Raw genomic sequence first — 25,619 nt, forward strand, 5'->3', positions numbered from 1 at the left:
AGCCTTGTTTCATTTTATTTGGCCCACTCGGTCTTCTAGTCAAAATGAGAGAAATACAAGAAGATTTTGAGTCAGCAAGGCTTTTGGTTTTTGTTTGAACCTGAAGCCCCAAAAATGAAAGGGGAAGGGAGTGAGACAGGAAATATAAATTGAAACTAAAAAGGGGACTTGAAGAAGTCCAAGAGAAATGGAAACTCTGAGCTCTTTTTGGGGTGTCTTCAGCTGTAACAGGCTGAAGGCTGAGCTCACCGTTGAGTGGGAAATCATACTTCTTCTCGTAGAAAAAAGAGAAGAGATCTTCCCTCAGGGGACTGATGAACCTGGTTAACTCAAAAGTTTTAGTTTCTAAAAAAATACCCAGACTATTAGCTTCTTTTAGTAGAGGGTTGTTTTTGTTGGTTTTTTTTGTTTGTTTGTTTTTTGTTTTTTTTCAAATGGGAAAAGCCAGACTTCTTGGCTATCAGTTTTCCGGGGAAACTGAGGCTTGCAGCTGTAATTTGTGTTGCCCGAGTTAATTCATACATGACATTGCTGTTCAAAAAAAAGCTTAAGTTTCACAATTACCAGGCTAGTGCTTTATCCTACAGGCCAGGGTCATCTACATAGTTGTTCAGGATGATATGTTGAGAAGAACCAGCTTCTGACCAGAAATTTAGAAATTTACCCCATTCACAAAGAAGTTTTTTTGGTTGGGTTTGTTGTTTTTGGTTTTCTTTTTTCTTCCACCTTACATGTGGTTTCTGATTCTCAGCGGTTCAGTTCTCTGGAAGAAGTTTAAAGAGCCTCCTGCCAGCCCGTTTACATAGTTTCAGAGAAGAAGTGACCGAAAACAAGTCTGGGTAAATGTCTTGTTTGGGTGTTGGTAATCTGACTCAGCAGCCTAAACTTTGCTTTTTGTCTTCTCAAATGAGTGTGTGGGAAGTATGGTTGATAACACTTCAAATCAGTACAGTTCCTAGCATCTGGAGCTGAGTTTTACAGTAAGGGCTACTGACATCATGGTAGCATTACATTCAGTTGCCTGCCCTGTTGCTGTAACATTTTGTGACCAGGATAGCAGCCCAGTTCCTTCCCATTTCCTACAGGGCACTTAGCTTGTTTGGGAATGTTTTAGGAATTACAGACATACTTCTTCTGGCCCCACCGACTTTATTTCTTATACCTGGGACAAATACGATGAGAGACTCTACGTGAAAGTGACCAGTAAATGTTAAAAGCATGATGAGGTTTGGAAAGTTCGGTTGGAAAGGTATCCCTCAGCCTTTGAACAAAAAGGAAGTTGTCCTTGCCTTCCCCAAAGGTGTAAATCTTTTCTCAAACAAAGAAACTGCACAGAAATTGGAGTGGGGTTTTTTTTCAGAATTTAGCCATCTACTGAAAAATTTACATTGTCTCTGGGGAATTCAAGTTAAAATAAACATATTTTTTTGGGGCCATGTTTGGCTAGATGGGAGAGATCGTAGGGGCTTTTTCTTGTTTGGAGGGGTTTTTGTTGTTGTTGTTTTCAGTTTTGTTTTGGGTTTTTTTTTGTTAAACGGACATCATTCTTAAATCAAGTCCAAACTAAAGATTTATAAGCATTCAAGTTCCTCCCTCTGGTTTGATTTAGGCCTTTGAAACTCCAGGTAGGCCAGCAAGGAAGCTGGCTCCATCGGGCATGGCAGCTACTTTGCTGCCCTAGTCTTGCTGCTTCTCTTGGGCTGTCCCTGGCCTCTCATGGGTATTAAGGTGCTTTTGGTTGTACTTTATCTCCTTCACCACAAAACAGGCTACCGGGCCAGCTGCTGGCTCTCCTCTCATGCTCGCTATGGACTTGCTTATTACCACTCAAATTCCTATGATTTTAGGCCCAGCTCTTGCAGTGTTATGAAAACCCCAAACCCCCCCTCAAATGGCCTTAAAACACCCCTCAGGGGATAAAATGAGAACCACCAGATAAGACGAGCATTGTGGACTTGCACTAGTACCCATCCGCTTCATAGCTGGGAGATGTGGGACTCTCAGTGTGGAGGGACTCTGGTCTTCAAGCTGCTCTTGCATTTTTGGTGCTTTGTCCTAGCAGTATGGTTCGGCTTCCTTGGCCAATGCGTGGCAACATCCCTCAGCAATAGTCTCTGATGTGTTCCCCCTCTTGCCAGCATGGTTAGGAATGATCAGTAGTGGAAAAGCTCCTCTTTAAATGGGAAAAAAAACCCTTTGGTTTTTTGTGAAACCAAAACGGGCAAACACAGTCCTCTGAGTTTCACTACTACTGGTTTTGTAATAATTCCTGCTGGAGGTTAGAATGATCCAGATCTAGATGGATTCAATATGCTTGGTTTAGTCCAATATTTGGATGGGAAATCTTTGGAAGGTGTTAGGTTCTGTTGGCATAAATCAAAGACTCATGGTTGAACACATTGGGTATGATAGATTATAGATGATCCTAGAATTGGCCTGAAAAACCTCTCTTGGGCTTACTGGAGAAGTCTTGTAATGAAAAAAAAAAAATCTCACCCTCAATGGAAGGAAGAGGGAAAGAATCACAGACCTTTGAAGGGACTTTCCAAACACAAAAACCTCACAGACAAAGCAAGTTTAGGACGCCAAAATTTCTCAGTATCCCACCAATACTGTAGTGATGAGAGGACAGCATCTTACCTGAGCCCAGCATGCAGGTGCAAAGCATTCTGGAACCTCAGTACAAAGAGTGAAAATGTGAAATCACATTTTTCTGGAGTGGCTTGGTGCTTAAAATCTCCAGTCACAAATGTGAAAAAACGTACCTGCTGAAGATGCCACCCCAGGAGTGGACATGTCAGAGGATTTCTTGGGGCTTTCACTGACAGCTACAACATGGGGACCATTCTCATTCTCTTCACAGGATTGATTGGCTGGTTTTGTGGGAAGCTGAGACTGCAGGAGGGGGTCAGTGGTCAGCAGTTAGCTTCTTGGATGCCATTAGCCCAGTGTTGGTCACTCCCAGTTCCCACATTGCTAAATAAAAGCATACACACACACACATCCCACCAACAAACCACACAAACAAAAAAACAACACCTCCTTCTTTCACCTCTTCCCAGTTTTCCATACTGAATCCCCTTCCTGTTGACTTTATTGCAGCATACTGTTAGCCCTAACTAGAGAATTCTGATTTAAAGGTATAATGGACAGATTGCACTTGACACAGCTCTCCTTTCCTTCTGTCCTTCTTCCACAGAATGTAAGGTGATCTTGTGCAAGTCCCCTTTTGTTTACAAGAAAATATGAATGCAGGAATCAGATTGGTGGTTCTATGTGCTTTTCTGTTGACTGGCACATCTTTCCACTGTAGTAACATCAAATATAAAGACTGAGGAGCTTGATCTGGCAGGTACCAACTTTTCCAAATATAAATATTCAGCTGTGGAAAATACGCCTGACACAGTGGTGCTGTGGATGATGTTAGGTAGAGGATAATGGGTGGGTGGGCTGCAGTAAGTAAGGGTAAGGAGAATCTCCATCCTTTATTGCATGTGGAGGGAAAACCTAGTGACAAAGCAGGAGGGCCAAGGTACTTAATGCCTTCTTTGCCTCCATCTTTAGCAGTGAGACCAGATGTTCTCCTGGTACTCAGAGCCCTGAGCTGAAAGACAGGGACCAGGAGCAGAATGAAGCACCCACAAGGGGAAATGGTGAGGGACCTGCCCCACCATTTAGACACACACAGGACGATGGGATCCACCCAAAGTTACTGAGGGAGCTGGCAGAATAACTCACCAAGCTACTGGTCATCATTTATCAGTAGCCCTGGATAAGTAGGGAGATCCCACCTGACTGGAGGTTAGCCAATGTGATGACCATCCACAGGAAGGGTCAGGAGGAAGATCCAGGGAATTACAGGCCTGTCAGCCTGACCTTGATGCCAGGGAAAGTTATGGAGCACATTATCTTGAGTGCTGTCACACAGCACATACAGGCCAACTAGGTGATCAGGCCCAGTCAGCATGGGATTATGGAAGGCAGGTCCTGCTTGACCAACCTGATCTCCTTTTATGCCAAGGTGACCCACTTAGTGGATGACGAAAAGGCTGTGGATGTTTTCTGCCAAGAGTAGTAAAACCTTTGACACCACTTCCCACAGCATTCTCCTTGCAAAAATGTCTTCTTATGATGTGGATGGGTGTATTCTTTGCTGGATTAAAAACTCTCTGGATGGCCGGGCCCACCAAATTGTGAATGGAGTTACATCAACTTGATGGCCAGTTACAAGTGGTGTTCCCCAGGGCTCAGTGCTGAGGACAGTTCTGTTTATCAGTCACCTGGACAAAGGGGTCAAGCAGACCCTTAATGAGTTTTCACATGACACTATATTAGGTGGGAGGGTTTGATCTGCCTGAGGGTAGAAAGGCTCTGCAGAGGCATCTGGAGATGGTGTGAGGCCAGATGTTTAAGGTTCAGAAATGCTCAGTTCCGGATCCTGCACTTGGGTCACGCCAACCCCAGCAACGCTACAGGCTCCGGGCAGAGTGGATGGAAAAGTGACCATTATAAAAAGATCTGGAGGTGTTGCTCTGTAGCTGTCTGAGCTATAATCCAGCAGTGTGCCCAGGTGGCCAAGAAAGCCGACTTGCTGTAAGAATTTGGCTTATATCAGAAATAGCATGGCTAGCAGGACCAGGGCAGGGGTCACCCCTCCTGTACTCTGCACTGGTGAGGCCACACCTCAAGTGCTGTGTTTGGCTTTGTGCCTCTCCCAACAGGAAGGATATTGAGGTGATTGACTGTGTCCAGAGAAGGGCAACTGAAGCTGGAGAAGGGTTTGGAACAAAGCTGGAGTGAACAGGTCTGATGAGGAGCCTCTCAGGGAACTAGGGTTGTTTAACCTTGAGGAAACAAGGCTGAGGGGAAATCTTGTAACTCTCTACAGGGTGGGGAGGTGTGGGGTGGGTCACTTCTCCCACGTAAGAAGTGATAGCACAAGAGGAAGTGGCCTCAAGTTGTGCCAAGGGAGGTTTAGATCGGATATTAGGAAGTGTCTTAACTGAAAGTATTATCAATCCCTGTCACAGGCTGCCCAGATAAGTGGTGGAGTCATCATCCCTAGAGGTATTTAAAGGACGTGTAGATGTGGTGCTGAGGGGCATGGTTTAGTGGTGTGCTTGGCAGTACTGGGTTGAGGGTTGGACTTCATGACCTTAAAGGTCTTTTTCAACCACAATGATTCTGTGATTCTAAGACTGGAGGTGATTCTAAGATTCCACAGAGGTGCTTCATGGTGAGATCATAAACCACAAGAGCAGAGCATGGATGGGTTGGTGATGTCAGCTGAAACCTGTGTTATAATTCATCTCACAGTGGACTTCTCTCTGGCTGTTGTTGTTGTTGCTTTTAATGGTTCCAAAATTGGAGGCCCGCTGAAGAGTAACTGCAACAGTGGTACGGAAATACTGCTCTGTTTGGGTTGTAGGTGAACTTCTGGTTTCCGTTTCCACTGCCACAAAGCATTTTGCATTTACTAAGCATTTCTTCCTTACCAGAGGTAGCGAGTGGGCTGCTCAGATGGGCAGAGAGTCACTTACCATTACTTGGGACAAGGTCAATGGCTGGAACAGTCAACATGGCCTTTGCTTTCGGGTACCCATTACCATGCTCCTCATGTTATCAACCCACATGTGCAGATGCTCTAAATAAAATGGGGAACCTAAGACCTGCGATGCTCATTTTGCTCAGTGGTTGAAAGAGGAATGATCATGAGTGAAAACATTTTAACCTGCTCAGTGTTGGAGAGACAGGCTGCAGTGGGGGGGGGTCAAAGGGTGCTGTCTGCAGGGAGGATCAGCTCTTCTCTGTTTGAAGGACTCAGGTGTAGGCACACATCTAATGGAAGGGCTCTTTCTCTAACGCAGCAACACCTTCCCTTCTGGGAAGCATCTGGGGCTTCTCTGTGCCTGCACACCACCCCTGCTGCCTTGGTGAGAGGAGGTCTGCTCTTCCTCCCTGGCTGCCTCTCCCCGCAGGGGCTTCCCAACCATGATCTCATGGAGCTCTAATGGTAATTATCATCATCTCATGGCTCAGCGGTGTCTGCCTTGAGACGAACCAACCGTATGGCTTTTGATACCTATCTCAGCGTGAGGCACGTGTTTTCGTGCGCACGCTTCTGTGCTACCCGCAGTTTGCGCTCTGCAGACAAACACGAGCTCGAGTCTGCTCCCATTTCTTGGGAGGTAAATACGTGCAAAACTAGGTAAGAAGACTGGAACGTAATTAGATTCCTTATCACCACATGCACCAGCCTTTGCACGTGTATGCAATGTCTCGTTGCAAATATATATATATAAAAAAAAAAAGTAAAAGCAGTAAAAGGTTTTGAAAAAGGAGTTTTCTTACTGCCTTTCCATTCTGGTGTATAAAAGGCTTAGCAGCTCTCATTTTTAGAAAACTTTATTTCAAGCTAATAACTTTTTTTTTTTTAAATATTTTTAAAGTCTTGGAGTTTTTCATTTCAGCTTGAAAAACAAACAGAACTTCTGTTATTCCCACAGCTCCACTCCCAGACTTTCTCTGTAGCCTGGCACAAAAGTTTAGTTATGGTAAGCCATGCGGTTTCTTCTTTTTTTAAAAAAAAAAAAGCAAACCCAAAAAACACAACCTCTGTGCTCAGCACCTTGCAGGGCTGAAAACTCTTCTGTGTTTAGACAAGCAGCATGGAAATAATGAGGTGGTTTGGGAGGGTGTTTGGTTTGGGTTTGTTGTTTTGTTTTGTGTTTTTGGTTTTTTTTTTCTTTCCTATTCTCTTGTTTTTTTTTTTCAGGATCAGGAGCTTTAGAAATTAGTGTGCATCAAAACCAGGGCAGACCTGCAACTGTCCCCACACCCAGTCACATCCCTCCTTGGCTCAGCTGCCTTTGCTGCTTTAGTAAAAAAATAATACCACAATTTTGAAAGTAGCAGCACAGTCATGGCCAGAAGAGTCTGGAGAGGTTTCTCCAGTTTGATTTGGAAGATGAGGATCTCTCTTTGCCTCTTCTGGCTGGAGGTTTCTTGGTAGGAAGCTCCTTGTTGGAGAGCGGTGCCTCCTTGACAAGGGAGCAGCACATGAGCTGATCCCTCTGAACAGGTTAAATAAACAGGACTGTGTTTGGGTTAATTGTCACTGGTTCTGCTGCTCTCCATTACTGATCTATCTGGGAGCCCGGCCAAGGAGCAGATGCGAGAGACAGCATCACCACCTCCCTCCTCGTCCGCATTGTGTCTGGCTTTATCCTTCTTCTTCTTCACCCCCCACCCCTTTTTCTTTCTTTCTTCCCCCACCCCCCCCCACCCCCAATTTTTTTTTTTCTCCCCTTTGGCTGAGCAAATAGGCCAGATGGCAGTGAGGGGAACAGACAAGAAGTGAGCCATGGCATATGGGCAGCCTGTTTAATTTCGACTCCTGTTGGGAAGTAGCTTGCAGGGAGATAAGTTACAAAAGCAGAAGAGGAGGAGGAGGAGGAGTGTGTATTGGAGGGGAGATAGAGGAGAAGAAAGGGGAGAGACCCTTTTTTGGATGAAGCAGCCCAGCCGAGGGAGTCTGGGGCGCAGGGAACCAAAGCCCTGGCTGCATTCCTGACACAAAGCAGTAAATTAGCTGTTTCCGTGTCAGTTTGTGTAGGAAGTCTTGTTGGCTGCACACAGAGAGAAAAGATGGAGATATCTGTTCTCAAGCGAGGAGTGGGAGGAGGTGTCTCCAATTTCTAGCTTACCTACCCTGACCCAGGCAGGGTCTGACCAGCCTTAGGGTCTGTCATGTGGAGACGTTTGTCCAGCTGCAGAAGAATCATGTTGCCCAGGATGATTTTTATCTGTGCATACGGTTCTGTATGCTTTGCTCACACTTTACTAAGGGTAAACCACTGCAGACTTCTTTGAAGCAGAGGCATGACTTTCAGAAGTTTTGTTACAAAACTGAAGAGTTGACATAAAACGGAAGGCAGCTTATTAATAATGTAGCTTACAGCTATTCCCCTGTCCCCTTCCTTTTTGGCATTTATTTTTTCTCTCTTCTGTTTTGCTTTTTTGGATTCAAAATGTTAGCTATGGACTTCTTGCTATCTGTTAGCATTGTTCATGAATTTTGGATTCTTGCTGAATGAGATCAAAGTAGGTCTTGCCTTGAATGTGTCTTAATGATTTAGGGAGAAAATTAGAGTTAATTGCACTAAATTATATATATATATATATATATATATATATATATATATATATATATATATATGGGGAGTCCTGGCTTCATTTCCATGAAATGGAGCTTTTGGAGGCAGTAAGGGTGAAAAGGTAGGTGCACTTTTCTTATTTTTTTTATGCATGTGTTGATTTTGCACCAGAACTCCATTGAAATAGAAGTTGAAAACACCCACACAATTTAGGAGCTTGAGAAGTTTTATCTGCGTTGATGTTTAGTGGGATTTTGGGGTTCCTTGGTTCAGGCTCTCATCTCCTTCACTCCAAAATATTTTTTTTAAAAATCTCTCATTTTGGCTGACAACACCAAAATGCTTCTCTCTTTGCTTCTCTTTGATGGGGATGAGCATGGGATCGCAACGTAATTGTTACCTGTGTGGACCATTTGGAGCTTTATGTGTATTAGCAGCATCCTGACTGGTGGAATCAGACCCTGGCTCAACGCATCCATGGATGGGATTCAGCTGGGAGCTCCATGCTTGTGTTTGGTGGGGTGGGAAAACTCTGCAAACCAATTAGCTCCGGAAACCTCAAGCTCTGTTGGCAGGATGCAGATGATCCTGGACCGCAGTTGCACTCTGCGCCTGCACAAAGAACTTTTTATACAACATTAATTCTGCAGAGAAGTTTTTATTCACCAGAGAGTCTGCAGAGAAATGATTATGCATCGCTGGCTTGGTGGAGCAGAATTTTAACTTCCAGCTCAGGCATTCCTCCGCTGATTAGTTTTAACATGAAATAGAAACACAAGCCTGTGATTTATTGGTGAAATATTTAAGATAGATTGTTAAATTATTCAAATAGCAGAGTTTAAAGCAAGCAAGTAATAAAAAAAGGAAAAAAAAAAAAAGAAAAAAAAAGGCAAGAAGCTCATCCAAACAAGAGCTCAGTTTTCCTGAATTTGAGCAACGTGCATTTGGACTCGCTCTGTATCTGAAATAAAAAGTGTTATTTCACTGTGGGAAAAAAAAGTATTTCAAATTGAAAGATTTCAACCTTATTATCCTACCAAAAAACTTAATCTTGAATCTTCCTCCACCTGATCCCTGCAGACTCTTTGATCTGCACTACTAGGAACTGTTGCAGCCCTCCATCATTTCCTACCACTCATCTACCACATCTTTGGGCACTTGCCCAGCCTGGCTGTAGTTTTCCTCTTTCTACAAATGCTAATTGAGAGGCTTTTTGTTTTACTGTTGATAAACCAGGTGGGGACTTCTCCAGGTTTCTTGCCTGAGGTTTGAATATCACCTCATCTTGTCTTGCACCTTAATTTGGCATCCTATCTTGTGCCTCACAAAAAGCTTGCAGAATCCGCTTGTCTTGTCTTTGCCTTTTTGCCCTCTGATCACAGGGCACAAATGGAGCTGTTTTCTCAGAGGAGGAAATAGGGATCATGCTCATAGTCTCCAAGGGCTCCAGAGTTCTAGCAATAATAATCTAACCCAGTGAAGTAAAAGAGTGAATAAAGCATAAAGTGTTTTTGTGGTGCCTTAACATTAAATTCTACAACTTCTGAGAATAAAATGGTTTGAAATTGCTGCATCCTAAGAAACACTTATTGTTATTTCCAGTTTCTGTACTCCTAAGTTTCTCCAAATTTGAGAGGGTTATTAGCTCCTACAGCTGTATCTGTTCTGAACGTAAGATCAGTGTGACACTTTAAAAGCAAAGTTCATTGGACTTTGACACGTCTTCAGTGAAAACACATGGGAAATGTGCATGAAAAATCCTCAACAGCTTTGAAAAATTTAGCTTTTTCTCTTCATCTACTCCCATTTCAGCACAAAGAAAAAAAAAAAAAAAGAAGTGTTTTTCAAGTCTGACCTCCCAAAGGAAGTGCTCTGTCGTGGTCTGTGTGGCTAAGGAGGTGAAACCTTGCAAGGTTGGACTCTCTCAAACATGTGGCAGCTGAAAAGAAGATAATTAGGACAGGCAAATCCAAACAGTGTTTTTGGAAACGATTTATTCCCTTTTTTTTTTTTTTTTTGGTATGTGTGTGTCTATTTTTTACTTCTCCACCTGCCTTCAAAGGGAAGCTGTTAAAAAGGATTTGTTTGGCCTTTTTGTTGCTGGAGGGGGGGAAGGGTGCCGTTTGCGTGGGATGCTTACAAGGCAGATGCTGCAGGTGAATGAAACTAGTCCAGCAGGGACAGTCCCACCCAGAGTGGCAACCCCTGGGACCCAAGCACTTCATTTCTCCTTTCCTTCTCTCTGCGGGTTCACTGTGCTGTGAGACCAGGTCTTCCATGGCATGTGGGAGCAGGCAAAGGTTTATGGAGCAATCAGCTCCATCAGCAGCAACAGAGATTGCATAATGCCTCAACCTTTTGTAATAGATTTTGTGTGTGTGTGTGCTGAAAGTATGGCCAGGAGGGAAGGGGATGTGAAATGCTGGATTTGTTTTTTTTTTTTTTTTTGTTATTATTTTAGGTTTGTTTTTTTTTTTTTTTCCTTGGAAAGAGCCTGTCTGAGTCCTTTTATGCTTTTCAGGCTCAGGGATGAGAGAGAGGGTGCGTATGTGCGAGGGCGTGCGCGTGTCTGTGCCCATACAGCCGCTCAAGTGGGAAAAAACCCAGTTTGTGGTTCACACAGGAGGAATTTCTGATGGAGGCAACAGTGCTGAGCAGAAAGGCACATCCTGATCTCCAGCGAGCGAGGGGCTGGTGCAGGCACACACACACACACACACACACACACACACACTCTCTCTCTCTGGGCGCTCTGCATAATACGTGCAAAGCGCTGCCCTTTAATGAACGTAACCTATGGCGGCTGGGATGCAGCCGGCCAGACCTCGCCATTAATAAACTGGGAACATTCTTCTCCTTTTTAGTCCCTTTCAATGCCAGCCCTGTGGTTTGATCTCCCTTGAATGCTGCTCCCCCTCATTTGGGGCTCCAATTCTGAGAAGATTTGGCGCATTGTTTGAGGTCGCAGGATGTCGGATTGATTTCGAAGCTTTTGTATTGACTCCGGGCTCCTGAATGAAGCTGTCATGTGTGTCTGTGGTTGGCTAGCAGGCTGTCCGGCTGCAAGCTGTGCCTTCCTTTGTTGTTTAGGCCTCATTGAGCTGAGGGAAGAGGCTCATTTCAGGGTGATTTACCACCACCCAAACACCAGCTGTCTGTTGTACTGCCGCTTGCCTCCACCTTGGATTCGGTTCTTGTTTCCCTTCATTTCCCCCTTGTCCTCTCCCACTCTACCACTGTAGGCACTTGGGCAATGGTTCTTCAAGACGTGTGGATCACCCTGACAGAACAGTGTAAAAAAAAACATAAACACTGAATATGTTGTTCTTCTCAACGTCATTTATGCACCCGCCGGGGTTTTTTTTTTTTTAGGGTTCACTGTTGCAGTGCTATACACATGTTTTCTTCTTGGTGAAAAACCCAACTATGGCCCCAGGGAAAAAAAATAATATAAACACCATGTTCCTCTTGGCTTGTTACTAAGTAGTCCATAGTGAAAAACAGTAATGATTTCATTTAAAAATAACTATTTAGCCTGCTCAGTGGCAGGACACCAAACTGAATTGCACAGCCTGCCTGGTACAGGATGTCAGCGGAGGCAGCTGCAAACATGGTCTGTGGTCCTGGAGATGCTGGGATGTTTGGATGGATGGAGGAGTCACAAAAGGATGCATCGTCTCCCAAAATACTTGTCATTCCAGAGTAGACACGTCTGCTGTGAATATGCAGGTATCACGCTGGAGAGCAGTTTTGGTGGTGTAAGAATAAAAGGGAAGAGGCTGCAAAAGCGCTGCTCAGCTCAGCTTCACACAGCTCTTTCAGAGAAGTACTTCTTTTCTGCAAGTAAAGTACTGAAGAGACGCAGTGCTTCAGCAGCTGAAACGCTATTGAAAGCCTTGGGAGAGCCATGTTGGAATCTTCGGTTTTCCCCAGGTTGCCACTCACCAAGGCTCCGTTGCCTGTTCTGCAGTGCACACCTCCCATTCTCATCTGTTGGTGGAGGGATGTTTCGATGGTAGGAGATGGAGAGAGCATGAGCAGCTGAATGCCTGGGCCAAGCTTGGCCAGAGCGACCTTCCAGGGGCCAAGTGGAAGGAGTCACGCCAGCTTCTTGGGGGCAGAACTTGTTGCCAGTGCATTCAATGGCTGCTACTCAAAAGCGAGGAAGGCAGAAGGGAACCAAGCAAGCTGGACCTGCCAGCAGCTGTGAGGTGTGTGGCATGGAGCTGCTAAGCTGAGCTCACCCTTCGAGCTGGTCTTTCCAGCTGCAGACCTGGGAGAGTAGGAAGAAGGCATGATCCTTTGGTTAATCCCAGCCAGCTCCTCTGGAGCACAGGGCCTGGCAGCTCTGCAGAGGCCTGCCGGTGCCATGTGCATCATGTCTAGCTACTTTAAACGGGGCTGGCAGCTCTGCACAGGACCACTCTGAGCAAGGCAGCAGCACTGGGGCTTGCCTCAGCTACTGGGGTTGCCCATGGGGGCAGCAATTTGTGTATGCCCCCATGCCTCTCCCCAGAGCCACTGATGTGAACAGAGTTGTGACTGGCCATCATTTGACTTCTCAGTGATGCAGTTTGGTGTTTCTTGAGCACAGGCTGTTAAAACTGTTGATGGGTCAGCTCGTCTCACCCATTCCACTGAAACAATTAAGCCTGTTACTGTTAATGTTATTATTTTCCTTCGTTTTCTGCAAACTTTAGCCAGCTGCTGGAGCCTATGGTGCAAGGAGGAGGGTGAGGCCAGTGGGACTCCCTGTAAGAGGTGGGATAATAGGACCTAAGTGCTCTAGCCTTTAGTGCCTGCCAAGAAGCTCTTTGCCTTGGGAAGAAGGATGCCTGATGATGGGTGAGAGACAGCAGGAGGCACAGTGAGCTCCTCCACTGGAAATCCTTCTGCCTACCTGCTTCTACAGCAGAGCATCACATCAGGAGGAGGTAGCATAGGATGATTTAGTAGCAATACATCTGTGAGTTTACAGAGTCAGGGTGCTCTTCCTCAGTCCTGTTATTAAAACATGAAAAATGATGCTCTGCAAAATTAAGACCAAAAATGTGCAGCACCCAGCAAGATGAGGCAACGTTCTCTTCTCCATCCCCTGCAAGGATTACATGCTGCTGGATGAAGGAGGGGGGGATATATTAGGAGGCAACAACCACAACAGGATAGCCCCAGTGAGGTGTTTTAATTTCTTAACAAACTCCTTGGGCACTAGAAACTGTAAAATAACATACAGATAAACAAACAAAAACTCACTGACCCTTAGCACCCCAGAGGGCTCCGTTTCAGATCGCTGAATAAAAGCTGAAGTTGCATATGCATGTTTAATGTAACACAAGGCGTGTGCTGCGGAAGAGCATGCTTTCTTCTAATCTGGTTCCAGACAGAAGCATCCAAACAGAAGCCCCTTTCCCTATCCCCACTGAACTGCCTGGTGTATGTGAGGAAACCCCAGAATGACAAGGCCTCCATCTGCTCTTGAGTGGAGCTGCGACTGGCTGCAAATGTTGTCCATATGCTTTTTTTTTTTTTTTGCTTTTTTTTTTTTCCTTCTCTTTCAACTTAGCTGCCTAATGTTAGACACCTAAACCCAAATTAAGCATCTGCTTGTAATAGGCTTTCCTAAAAAAAAAAACCCAGAGTGGACATAGTAGCTAATTCAGGCAATGTGTTTAAGAGAGGTGTGCCTGCAGTTGGAAAAGGAGGTGGAAAAGGTTTAGCAGATCCTCTTGGAAACTGTGCTCAGGCACATGGAAAATGAGGAGGTGATTGGTGACAGCCTACATGGCCTCACTAAAGACAAGTTGTGCCTAACAAACTTGGTGGCCTTCTATGATGGGGTTACAGATAAGGGAAGATGACAGACATAATCTTCCTGGATGGTGCAAAGCATTTGACGCCATCCAGCATGGCATCCTTGTTTCTGCATTGGAGAGACATGGATTCGATGGGCAGATGACTCGGTGGGTAAGGAGTTGACTGGACAGTTGCACTCAAAGAGTGGCGATCAACTGCTCAGTGTCCAAAAGGAGCCTGGTGAGAAGTGTCATTCCTCAGGGGTCAGTACTGGGATTCTGTTTAACATCTTTGTCAGAGACATGCACAGTGGGATCGTTTGCCAATGACACCAAGCTGAGTGGTGTAGTTGACATCCTGGAGGTAAGGGATGCTGTCCAGAGGAACTTTGACAGGCTGGAGAGGTATGTCTGTGTGAACTGTATGAAGCTTAACAAAGGCAAGTTCAAGGTCCTGCATGTGGTTCAGCCAAGCACAACTAAAGCCTGGGTGAAGAATGGATTGAGAGCAGCCCTGAGGAGAAGGACTTGGGGGTGCTGATTGATGAAAAGCTCAACATGAGTGAGCAATCCACACTTGCAGCTCAGAAAGCCAACTGTGTGCTGGGCTGCATCAAAGCCAGTGTGACCAGCAGGTCGAGGGAGGGGATCCTGCCCCTCTGCTCTGCTCTGGTGAGACCCCACCTGCAGTGCTGTGTTCCTTGCTGGGGTCCCGAGGACAAGATAGCCATGGAGCTGCCGGAGTCACTCCAGAGGAGGACATGGGGATGATCAGAGGGCTGGAGCACCTCCCCTTATGAAGACAGGCTGAAAGAATTGGTCTTGTTCAGCCTGGAGAAGAGAAGGCTCTGGGGACAACTTATAGCAGCCTTCCAGTACTGGAGGAGCTACAGGAAAGATGGAAATGGGCTCTTTAGCAGCAAGTGTAGTGATAGGACAAGGAGTAATTGCCTTAAGCTGAAGGAGGACAGATTTAGATTAGATATGAAGAAAAAAATCTTCCCTGAGAGGGTGGTGAGACCCTGGCACAGGCTGCCCTGTGGTAGGCAGGTAGCCCCTGGTAGTGTTCAAGGCCAGGTTGGATGAGGCTTTGGGCAACCTGGTCTAGTGGAGGGTGTCCCTGCCCATGGCAGGAGGGTTGGAACTAGATGATCTTTGAGGTGCCTTCCAATACAAACCATTCTGTGATTCTATGATTCAGTGCATTGCTTTCATTTGCTTTTTTAGTGAATGGAAGCATCCCTGCATAAAACTACTGAGTTTTGGGTTCAAGTTCCCCTTCTACTCTATATTTTCCAAGTGATTATGGGCAAGATCTTACAAATTCTCTTTGTTAAATAAAGATGGTAATACTTCTAGCTGGATAGAAGACCACAGTAATGGTTAGCCACAAGATCAGGTTGCATGACAGAATATCCTGTAGAAGGGTCTATAACCAGGATTCTTTCCTTGGTTTGTGGCATAAAAATGGACTAGAGTGTCTTTTTCAGCATAACAACTTTGCTGTAGATACTGGGACAAGTTGACCCTCAGCAAGTCGTTTATGGATCCATTTTCCTGAACACTGGTGTATGTTTCTGCTATAGGCAACCTAAGCTATCCTAAGGCTGATAGGAAATGTGTGTGTCTCCCTTAAATCCTTTTGTGTCTTGAATTTTGTGAGGTATCTATAAAGCCTCCTTTGGTTTGACACACAAGTATCCCTCTGGGCCTCAGTTTCCTATCTCTGTCATAATAACAATGCAAACACTTTAAATTCTAGTTTAATCACTTCTTTCCAGGGAATGGTTTTTGTATTTAAGAGATTGCAGGCTAATTGGTGAAGGACTGGTGCAGTGGGACAAGACCAAAATACCTTAAATTGGTGGGAGTAATGGGCAGAGCATGCCAGTTGGAAGTAATCTTTCAGAACCTCAAAGTTTGACAGGTTGCAATCAGCAAGCCAAATGCTGGGCATATTGGTTTGGTGTTGGGCATATCAGGTGTAGGTACAACCTTTTCAGTGTCTTTTTTTTTTTTTTTTTTTTTTTTTTTTTCCCCAGCATCCCTTTTGGAAAGAAGAGAAAAGATAATTTTTGCACGTTATCTGACCTTGCTGGGACTTGTAAGATGCTGGGGTCACCAAGTAAGAGACCTATCCACACCTGGCAGGTTGCAGGCTTTCCTGAGGTGGCCAGAAGTTTATCTGCCTGTTTGTAATTCCTGCCACCAAGGGTCATCTCTCTACTGTGCCCTGACATTGAGCAATGGCTGCAGTTCCTTTAATCGTGCCCTTTCACTTCCTCATCATTTAGGGCAGACCACTTCCACTTGGTTAACTCATTAACTGCTTTAATTTTGAAGGTCTTCTTTTCCATATAAATTTATCCAGCTGAAATCTTGCGACCCTTCATGGCTGCATGCGAGCAGATTCTCCCTCTGCCGATGCTGAGAGTTTATTTTCCAGCTGCAGACAGCAAAAGGCAATGTCTTTGTGTGTGTGTGTATGTCTGTGGGGAAACAAGTACTTGGTGATGGGTTTGTGGGGACTCAGTTGGCTGTGTTACTGTTTTGACCAAGCCTGGAATCCCATCCCCTTTCTGCCATTGTGATTTATCAAGATGTCTGTGTCTGACGAGCTCCAAAAAGGCTTTGGTGAAGTTCCAAAGGGACTGAAACAGACCCCAGAGAAGAACCAGGTTAATGTGAGGGACCTTGCTGCTTCGATCACGTTCGGTCAGTCTGATGAGTTGTCATTGAAAAGGAGTTGGTTGAGCTCACTTTAGTTCCCAAACTGTTAGCTGTGGGCAAAAGGAGGGAGAAGGGACCCTGTTTATTCGGAAGTCTCTGTTGGCCCTAGCATGTTATCAGTGTTGTGGGGTCTGTGAGCAAACTGCAGTGTTGGGTGAGGGCGGCCTGTTGAATTCCTGGCAGTGACTTGCTCACTATTTTATGCATCAGTTGCCCACATGCACACAAGTCCACGCCTATAGACTTTATTTCACCAAATCTAGCTACACTAGAAGCGAGTAAGCACTAACTTGCTGAACAGAAGTGCTGGTATATGAGCTTTACCTCATGTCACTTGGTAGATGTACTCCCTGAGTGTAAGTAGACTTGCTCCTGTTCATGTATGCATATGAAAGCATTGGGCTAAATTAACCTGTTCCTTTTCAGCTTGGCTTGCTCGTGTTCCCACTGAGGTTTCCTGCACTCATTGCCTTCCTCCTGGCCCTGTCTATTTGATATCCATCCCTGGCGCAGTGATATTTGGCTTCTGGGCAAGTGCCGTTGGCAGCTTGGGAGCTACCCCTCTGTGGAAGGGTATCTCCCAGCAATGCAGGATGTATCCACATGCTCCCCCAGTACACTTTCCTTCCCTTGCTTCTGGTCATAAATGCAAGTCTTTTTTTGTCTTTGGATGTTTGGATTGTACTGATGTTTCTTCTCACCTTATCTCTTGTAGGGAAAAGTCATTGGAGATGCAAAGCTGCTCATGAGCTGTGGTTGCAGAAAAGGGAAAAATACTCAAGTGAAAGACCCAGATCAGGTCAGTCAATATGTGCCTTAAGTGGTGGAAATAGAAAGAATGTGTTGACCCTGTTTGATTTGAACTGTGCTGTTGCATATCGGGGTTCCTGGACCCAAACAGAATCTTTGGTGTGGCTGACAATGATACAACATTAAAGTTTTTTTGTATTTGTTATTTGTAGAAAAACCCTCAAGCAAGATCAGGGATTCATTGGGCCAGGAGCTGTTAATGCCTAGCCTGACTTATTCCCATCTGCTTTATTTATTCATGAATTCCGTTTCTTTATAAAAGTCCACTCCAGGCAATGCATTTCTTTAGGAATATTGTGCTTCGTTGCTGGCTGTATGCATGCAACCTTTGGTCTCGTACTGTAGCTGCCTGGATGAGTGCTAGTTACAGGGAAACTCGCCATTCATTGCATGCCTTTGTTCCAAAGTGACACCATCAGAAGAACATTCTTTATTGAGGTTCCTCATGACAGACATGTAAAAACTTGTTCTGAACAGACAAGTGATGGCCAGGTTTCAATATTCATTACTTAAAATGAATGGCCCCTTATTCCAAAATTGGTCAAACTGACGTCAGTAGGGTCACTTCTGAGATTCAGTAATTGCAAGTGAGGTGGACTGCTCTCTGAACAACAGCCAGCTGGTGGTCTCTTCCTACCTCCTACCACTTTGCACTTATTCAGACCATCTGAGTTTGTTTCTGTCAATTTTTTCAGTTATTATTGCCTTCTGGCTTTGCAGCAAAAGAGGAGTTTGAATCCAGAGATCATTCATTCCAACGCTGAAACAAAATTTGATATAGAGCAGAAATGTTTTATAAATATAGGGTCATCTGGTGTTAAGTGTGGTAGAATGGAATAGTTAAATAAATGTAAATAATGTTAGAAATCTAGAGTACCTGGTGAAGAACCTGTGATCAGTCATTCAAAAAGTGTCCACAGTGCTTCAGGAACTCTTGGCAGTTTGGTGATGGGAAAAGCGATGAATTCTCAGGAGAAAAAAACGGTTTCCATTTTCAACATGCATGTTCATCAGCCCTAATTATTAACAATCTCTCTGAGCCTTGTCTTGCTAATGTCTGAGAATATCTGAGAAGAGATACATCTAACCTGTGGTGGGCTCTGTTGTAAGAAACATTGGTCACGCTTATAAATGCTTTGTAGGACTGAGACTTTCATTGACATTTAGGGGTTTTTTATTACTATTTTCAAAACAGCAAATCAATTGTCACAGGCCATGTTATCAGTTCACCATTGAGTACTCTTCTATAAAGAATACCTTACCATTCTCCCAAATACAAGCTTAATTTTCTCACATTGAGGTTCTCATGCATCAGGAGAAAATTAATTTAGAAGTGAAAACACTTTTACTGATTTTGCTCTTCTGTATTTTGATGTACTCTGAATCACTCTTGATTTACAACGGGGCTAGAACAGGGTCAGACCACTTGTAGTAGAGATTAAAAATGAAATGGGAACATCTTGATTGTAGAAAGGTTTTACAAAAGACCACCTCTAAGAAACTTTAAGTGTTGGCTCTCAAACTCATTGACGACACTGCTTTAATTATAGAATAAGCAATAGGTTTTTTTTGAGGGGAAAAAGAATCACATTCTCTTTAGTGTTTTCTAGGACAGTGATATATTATTCTTTGTGTTTAATTACTTTCTGAAACCTAATTTTTAATGTCTAGTGATGTGTAGACCATCTCAGTAACACATTTTTGCTGGATCAGCATAAATTGTTGGGCAAATGCTTGCTCCAAAAGCTGTAAAGCTCATTCATCGTGCCCCTGGCAGGGTCCTGTCAGTATTTCAGGGGACAGGAGGTGGATGGGGAGGAAACTAGTACAGGCGGGTGGGTGGCAGCGTGGAACATTTGTCTGTGAATGCAAGACCTCAGCTCAGCTTATAAATTATCCCCTGGGCCTTGTAGATAAACACAGACTTCTATGGTGACATCGGCTGGGAAAGGCAAACACTTGCCGACAATTGTAGGCTAATCCTTCAAGACACTAATTGCCAGAAAACCAAGGAAGCATTATTTTGGGAACAGCTTGTTTCACTTTGTGAAGGGGAAAAACACTGCACTGGATTTAGTTTTGTTTGCCAAGCTTTACCCCCTTCCTCCTGCACCCTGTCTCAGATTTTAAAGATTTACCTTCATTATTGTTGGGGCTTGCTTTCTTCCTTTCTTTCTTTCCTTTTCTCTCTTTCTTTCTTTCTTTCTTTCTTTCTTTCTTTCTTTCTTTCTTTCTTTCTTTCTTTCTTTCTTTCTTTCTTTCTTTCTTTCTTTCTTTCTTTCTTTCTTTCTTTCTTTCTTTCTTTCTTTCTTTCTTTCTTTCTTTCTTTCTTTCTTTCTTTCTTTCTTTCTTTCTTTCTTTCTTTCTTTCTTTCTTTCTTTCTTTCTTTCTTTCTTTCTTTCTTTCTTTCTTTCTTTCTTTCTTTCTTTCTTTCTTTCTTTCTTTCTTTCTTTCTTTCTTTCTTTCTTTCTTTCTTTCTTTCTTTCTTTCTTTCTTTCTTTCTTTCTTTCTTTCTTTCTTTCTTTCTTTCTTTCTTTCTTTCTTTCTTTCTTTCTTTCTTTCTTTCTTTCTTTCTTTCTTTCTTTCTTTCTTTCTCTCTTTCTCTCTTTCTCTCTTTCTTTCTCTCTTTCTTTCTCTCTTTCTTTCTCTCTTTCTCTTTCTCTCTCCCTTTCTCCCTTTCTTTCTCCTTTCTCCTTCCCTCTTCCCTTCCCTTCCCTTCCCTTCCCTTCCCTTCCCTTCCCTTCCCTTCCCTTCCCTTCCCTTCCCTTCCCTTCCCTTCCCTTCCCTTCCCTTCCCTTCCCTTCCCTTCCCTTCCCTTCCCTTCCCTTCCCTTCCCTTCCCTTCCCTTCCCTTCCCTTCCCTTCCCTTCCCTTCCCTTCCCTTCCCTTCCCTTCCCTTCCCTTCCCTTCCCTTCCCTTCCCTTCCCTTCCCTTCCCTTCCCTTCCCTTCCCTTCCCTTCCCTTCCCTTCCCTTCCCTTCCCTTCCCTTCCCTTCCCTTCCCTTTTGTCTTGCTTTGTGGTGTCTCTGTAAAGTTCTGTGTAAATGACACAATTTTCATTATTATGAATGTACACATACGTGGGTATGTGTTTTGATGTTGCTATTTGTTTAAAGGTTTGGAACTAATCAGTTACTTTTTGGCTGCATTTTTGTCAATGGTGATGCTTTGTAGAGATTTCAGGTTTTTTTCATTCTTCCAACTGAGTTCGGAAACTTGTAAAAAATCCTAGACATACTGCCCTGCCAGTGAAAATCCCCAGCTGAACCAAGTCATGACACTGTTGCTGAGGATTTAATTTACTGGCATTTCTCCAGTATGGAAGAGAAGGCACCTCAACCTCCTTGACCTGAGAGCTGTTTCCCTGAGTCTGTCATCCAGGGGCACTTATCTGCACGGTATTTTCCATGGTGCAATTCACCGGTGTGTAAATACTGGCCCCGTCACTGTTGAGGGCACAAGTCCAAACAGGTTCATAGAGGTCTGGGATTTCACAAAAAATTCAATGAACCCAACATTCATGCCGGGTTTGCACTAGAGTGGGAGAGGGACTGGTGGTCTATCCTATGTGGCCTCTCAGTTCAAATCAAACCCTACAAGATGAGACAGAAGGCTCATCAGTGCAAAGCCTTTGAACACTGCTGCATGTGCTGAAGAACTAGACTCGTCCCCTCCGTGGATAGGCCTGATGAAGCTTTGGGTCAGTGGAGGGGGATGACTGAGAGTGGTCTCAAAACAGGGCCAGCTCTTGGCAACAAAACCCCTGTGTCCTTGGCTGCCATTGGCATCATTGCCAGCTGTTTGTGGGCTTTGTGGGAGTGAAATTCATCCATGCTCCAAGGCCCAGAACCAAGTCTCTGTGCCACAAACATCCTACTGTAATTGTAAGGTTCATATATGCTGTTCAGAGTGGTTATTAGTTTCCCAGTAATGTATGCCTGCACATAAATTACTACAGTGTTACTTATTATTTGAGGTGCGTTGTTGCATAAGAATCGCAATCCTGGACTAGGATTTCCTTGTCCTCACTAGTGTATTAACATAAAGCGGGAAAGACAGTTCCCAGGGAGTGATTTCAAGTGTGTATTTTCAGAGGAAAGCAAAATGTCATTTGAAAACAGGGAGAAGATGTGTGGGTGGATAAATAATGCGCCTATTAGAGATAAGTGTACGATTGAGAACTCCATATTCTCAGCATATGCTGCCCTACCTTCTCAGTGTTTAGTTTTATTTGTTTTCCACTGCTTCTCCCAAAAAGTAGGCAGCTCATCAATGTTTTAACTGCTCCTATCCTTTGATTATTTTTTTTTTCTTTTTTCTCTCTGCTTAACTTTTCTGGTGGCTCATGTGAGCCCATGTGTTACTGAGAAGTCGGATCCTCCTGTCCTTCTGTGTGTTTGTTTTTGGTTTTAATATGATAAATGCATGCCTGCTCTGGAAACGGTATCCATGCTGCAGAGTAATTATTTAGTGAATGGTGTATCCAGTTCATGTTGGCAAGGATCAGATTAATCATTATTAATCATGACCCCTCTGACAGTAACCTCATCCCTTGTCTAAGTGCTGCTCTTTATTAAGAAGTAATAGCTACTAGGGGATGGCTGGGCCACTGCTGTCGTTGCACCAGCATGGGGCTCAGGACTTCTGGCAGGGGGCAGGGGAACTTGGTTCAAAATTAAAAATAGACACACACGGTCCACTTTCCAGAAATGAAATAGGCAGCTTCCCCTGTGGGCTTCTTCAGCTTCCATCTGAGCGACCTCCTTTCCCATGAAACCTCCCAAGAATTTGCCTCTTTCCAAATGTTGAATTCCATGTTGGGGATGAAATAATCTCTCTGGTACTTTTTAATTTGTGTGCTTGGCTTTATTATTTAAAACGTAGATAGTTAATACTTGCAAGAATCACAGAATCATAGAATGGTCTGGGTTGGAAGGGACCCCCAAGGATCACAGAGTTCCAACCCCCTGCCACAGGCAGGGCCACCAACCTACAGGCCTGGATCTACACAAGGTTGCCCAGGGTCCCAGCCAACCTGGCCTTGAACACCTCCAGGCATGAGGCATCCACCACCTCTCTGGGCAGCCCGTTCCAGCACCTCACCATTCTCTCTGTAAAAAACTTCTCCCTAATACCTCATCTAAACCTTCCCTCCTTCAGCTTCAGTCCATCCCCCTTGTCTGCCCTTTTAAAAAGCTGATTCTCCTCCTGTTTCTCTGCTGCCTTCAAGGACTGGAAGGCTGCAATGAGGTTCCCCTGCAGCCTTCTCTTCTCCAGGCTGAACAAGCCCAGCTCCTTCAGCCTCTCTTCATAGGGGAGCTGCTCCAGCCCTCGGATCATCTTTGTGGCCCTCCTCTGAACCCTCTCCAACAGTTCCCCATCTTTCTTATATTGTGGGCCCCAGATCTGGACACAGGACTCCAGCTGGGGCCTCACGACGGAAGAGCAGAGAGGGACAATCCCCTCCCTGTCCCTGCTGGCCACCCCTCTTCTGATGGAGCCCAGAATACCATTGGCCTTGTGAGCTGCAAGAGCACACTGCTGTCTCATGTTAAGTTTCTCATCCACCAGAACCTCCAGGTCCTGAATAATAATGTCTTAAGGTCTAATCTAGTGGCTGCAGCAGATTTCAACAGGTGTTAAGACCACAGATTGACTTGGCTCTCTAGGAGTCCAGTTGTCCCAAGCAGACCTCAAACCAATCACCTTTTCAAAGATTTCTGGGTTCCTTGAAGGAACACTGAGCTGTAAGTTGTGCAGCAGTGTTCACTTCATGCACAAAGTTGCAAAGAATCCACCTTCTCTCTCCATGTCACTGGAGTGGGGACTTCAGGACTATATATAAATATATCCCCTTACCACTCATGTCACCAGAGTTCTTCTGAGAGTAGGCAGCACTTTAATGCATAATTATTCTGTTTTTCCTAGCACTGTAGGTTCTTTTAAAGCACTATCAATTGATGTCATCATTACTTATGCAAAAGCACAATGACTTGAGTCCTGGATTGAAACCGGTCCCCCCAGTCCCTTCACACCCTGCCCCCCCCAAACCCACTTTCATTACTTTTGAAAATGTTTTCATTGACTGTGTGGAAATCCAGGGCAAAACCCTTTAGAAGAGAGGAATGGGAAGAAAAATGTCTTTTGTCTCCTCCTGACTCTTTGATACCTGGAAGCAGTCAAAACCCAGAGCAAACCTGCCATGGTCTTTTGATGTCTGCCAAAGTTGTTGTGGGAGTAACTTTGTTTAATGGCTGAAGGAATTTATTGAAGAATAAAAGTACCAGCAAAGACAAAGGGCCCAATACAAATTGTCTGGTAGACCACTGTCAAATTTTATGTGTTCAGGGCTACTGGTAATTTCCCGTCTTAAAAAACAAGGGGAGAGTTTGGAGGGGAGGGAAGGAGGGTAAAAAGTATATAAATAAACCCACCTCTTTAAATAGCTAACTGGCCTGGCCTGAACTGTGCTGGAGCTAAGTTCCTTTGGCAGCCAGCACTACAGTGTCTGTTGAGGGAGTAGCAGAGGGCTGAGACCAGGTTTCGGAGAATCTGCCGTCTCTTCGCTGGCTCTCACTTGCATTCTTCCACTTGTCAGCAAGAAAAGCACCCAAGCATGAAATAAGGGAGTGCAAAGGCTTCTGCAAGGCATCTGAGCAAAGCTGGATCGCACCCCCAGGGTTAATGTTTGTCTCCACTGAAAGAAAGAAAAGTAATAAAAATAAATGAAAGCATTGGCTATTTTGGAAATACATGGGTGGAAGTAATCAGGAGGGGAGACTTGGGGGAGTGAAGGTATGGTGTCCACCATCTCCTCCCCCAAGTTTATGATGGGGTTTGAATCTCTGCTTGAAAAAAAATCACTGGATTCTGCACAGGTTATAAAAAAAACCTAAACCAAGATGTAAAAGACAGAGGCAGAGGATGTTAAATGTTTGTGGTTTCTGGGCAGTAAAGAACCATTCAGAATGTTTTGCTTGTTGAATAAAGCTGGATAGGTGATCATACAGCGGACATGAGACTGTCCTGGATCATCCAGTCCTTTTTGACCTCAAGGAGCTGTTACATGTAGTGCCACTGATCAACACATCCCTTTTGGCACTGGTGCCTATTAAAAGCAAACCTTGTAGCTTTGTCATTATGCTCATCCTACCAGTTAATCTTTTACTTTCCAAAATACCCATTCAGATAATACTTCTCCATCTTGTTCCCACTTCAGTGTTTTTTTCCCCCCATGATACAAATGTTGGTCTCTGGAAAGTGGATCACCTTTGCCTTTCCATTCACCCACTATAATTTTCTTGCTGCTGGTGGTGCTGTAGAATGAAAAGAGCTCCACTTGGTGAGCCGAAATGCTGTAGAAAATTTAATGTCAGAAAGCTTTTTTAGAAGCTGGAGATCTCTTTCTCTCAATGTGTTCTGATTGGGGACGAATAATTTGAACGACAGCTTCACTAGCTGCCTTTTCTCTGGACCTCCCAAATTCATACAGCAGTTGTGCTTTGGTAATTGCTAAAACTAGTGCTGAGCATCTGTGTTCCTGATGTCTGGGAAAGTTTTTTGGTTTCATTCATCTGCTTGTGGAACTGAAGCACTTGTGAAATGGAAGTTGAGTGGATAAATCCCCATTCTTTGGATTTATGTAAGTTCTGAAGGGATGATGTTATGAAAGACACTTTCAAAATGTAAGTCTCCGAACAAAAGGGATTGAGGTTATGGGTGTCCTTTGCAAGCTCAGCTGTAATAGGTTTGTGTTGCAGTGGGCTACACCTCCCTTCATACAATGCCATTGGTAAGCTGACATTTCTAACGACCTTTTATAATCACCTATTTCCTTTTCTCACTCATTTTATGAATAGTCTTGTACTCACTTCAAGAGTTTCCCACCTTGTGGGTCTCCTCTTACAGTTCATATTCATTTCAAAATGGGCCGGGCTTCCTGTAAAGTGTAGCACAGTGTAGACTGAAGTTCAATAGAGCCTTTCCTTTCCATAGGAAGAAGGGGACCAAAATTCTCATACTGCCTTTTTTTCTTTTTCAGGAAAGGCTTCAGAAATGGCAGTTAGCAAATTGTTTTTTCTTTAGAGGCAGTTCTGAATGCATGCTTTAACACAGTGCCCTGCCCCTATTCCA

General features: G+C 44.3%; 1 protein-coding gene across 1 annotated transcript in view; it reads left to right on the forward strand.

Annotated features, from left to right (window-relative positions):
* The window catches only part of SETBP1 (SET binding protein 1), a gene marked incomplete at its 5' end in the record, with an annotated part of 253,392 nt that overhangs the window by 19,644 nt on the left and 208,129 nt on the right, over window positions 1-25,619 (forward strand). Inside the window, one exon of the mRNA XM_084278004.1 lies at window positions 17,394-17,477. Coding sequence (XP_084134130.1) covers window positions 17,394-17,477 — 84 coding nt within the window. The remainder of the gene's footprint in view (window positions 1-17,393; window positions 17,478-25,619) is intronic.

This window comes from Gallinula chloropus, assembly GCF_964237585.1.
Source record: "Gallinula chloropus genome assembly, chromosome: Z".
NCBI classification, from domain to species: Eukaryota; Metazoa; Chordata; class Aves; order Gruiformes; family Rallidae; genus Gallinula; species Gallinula chloropus.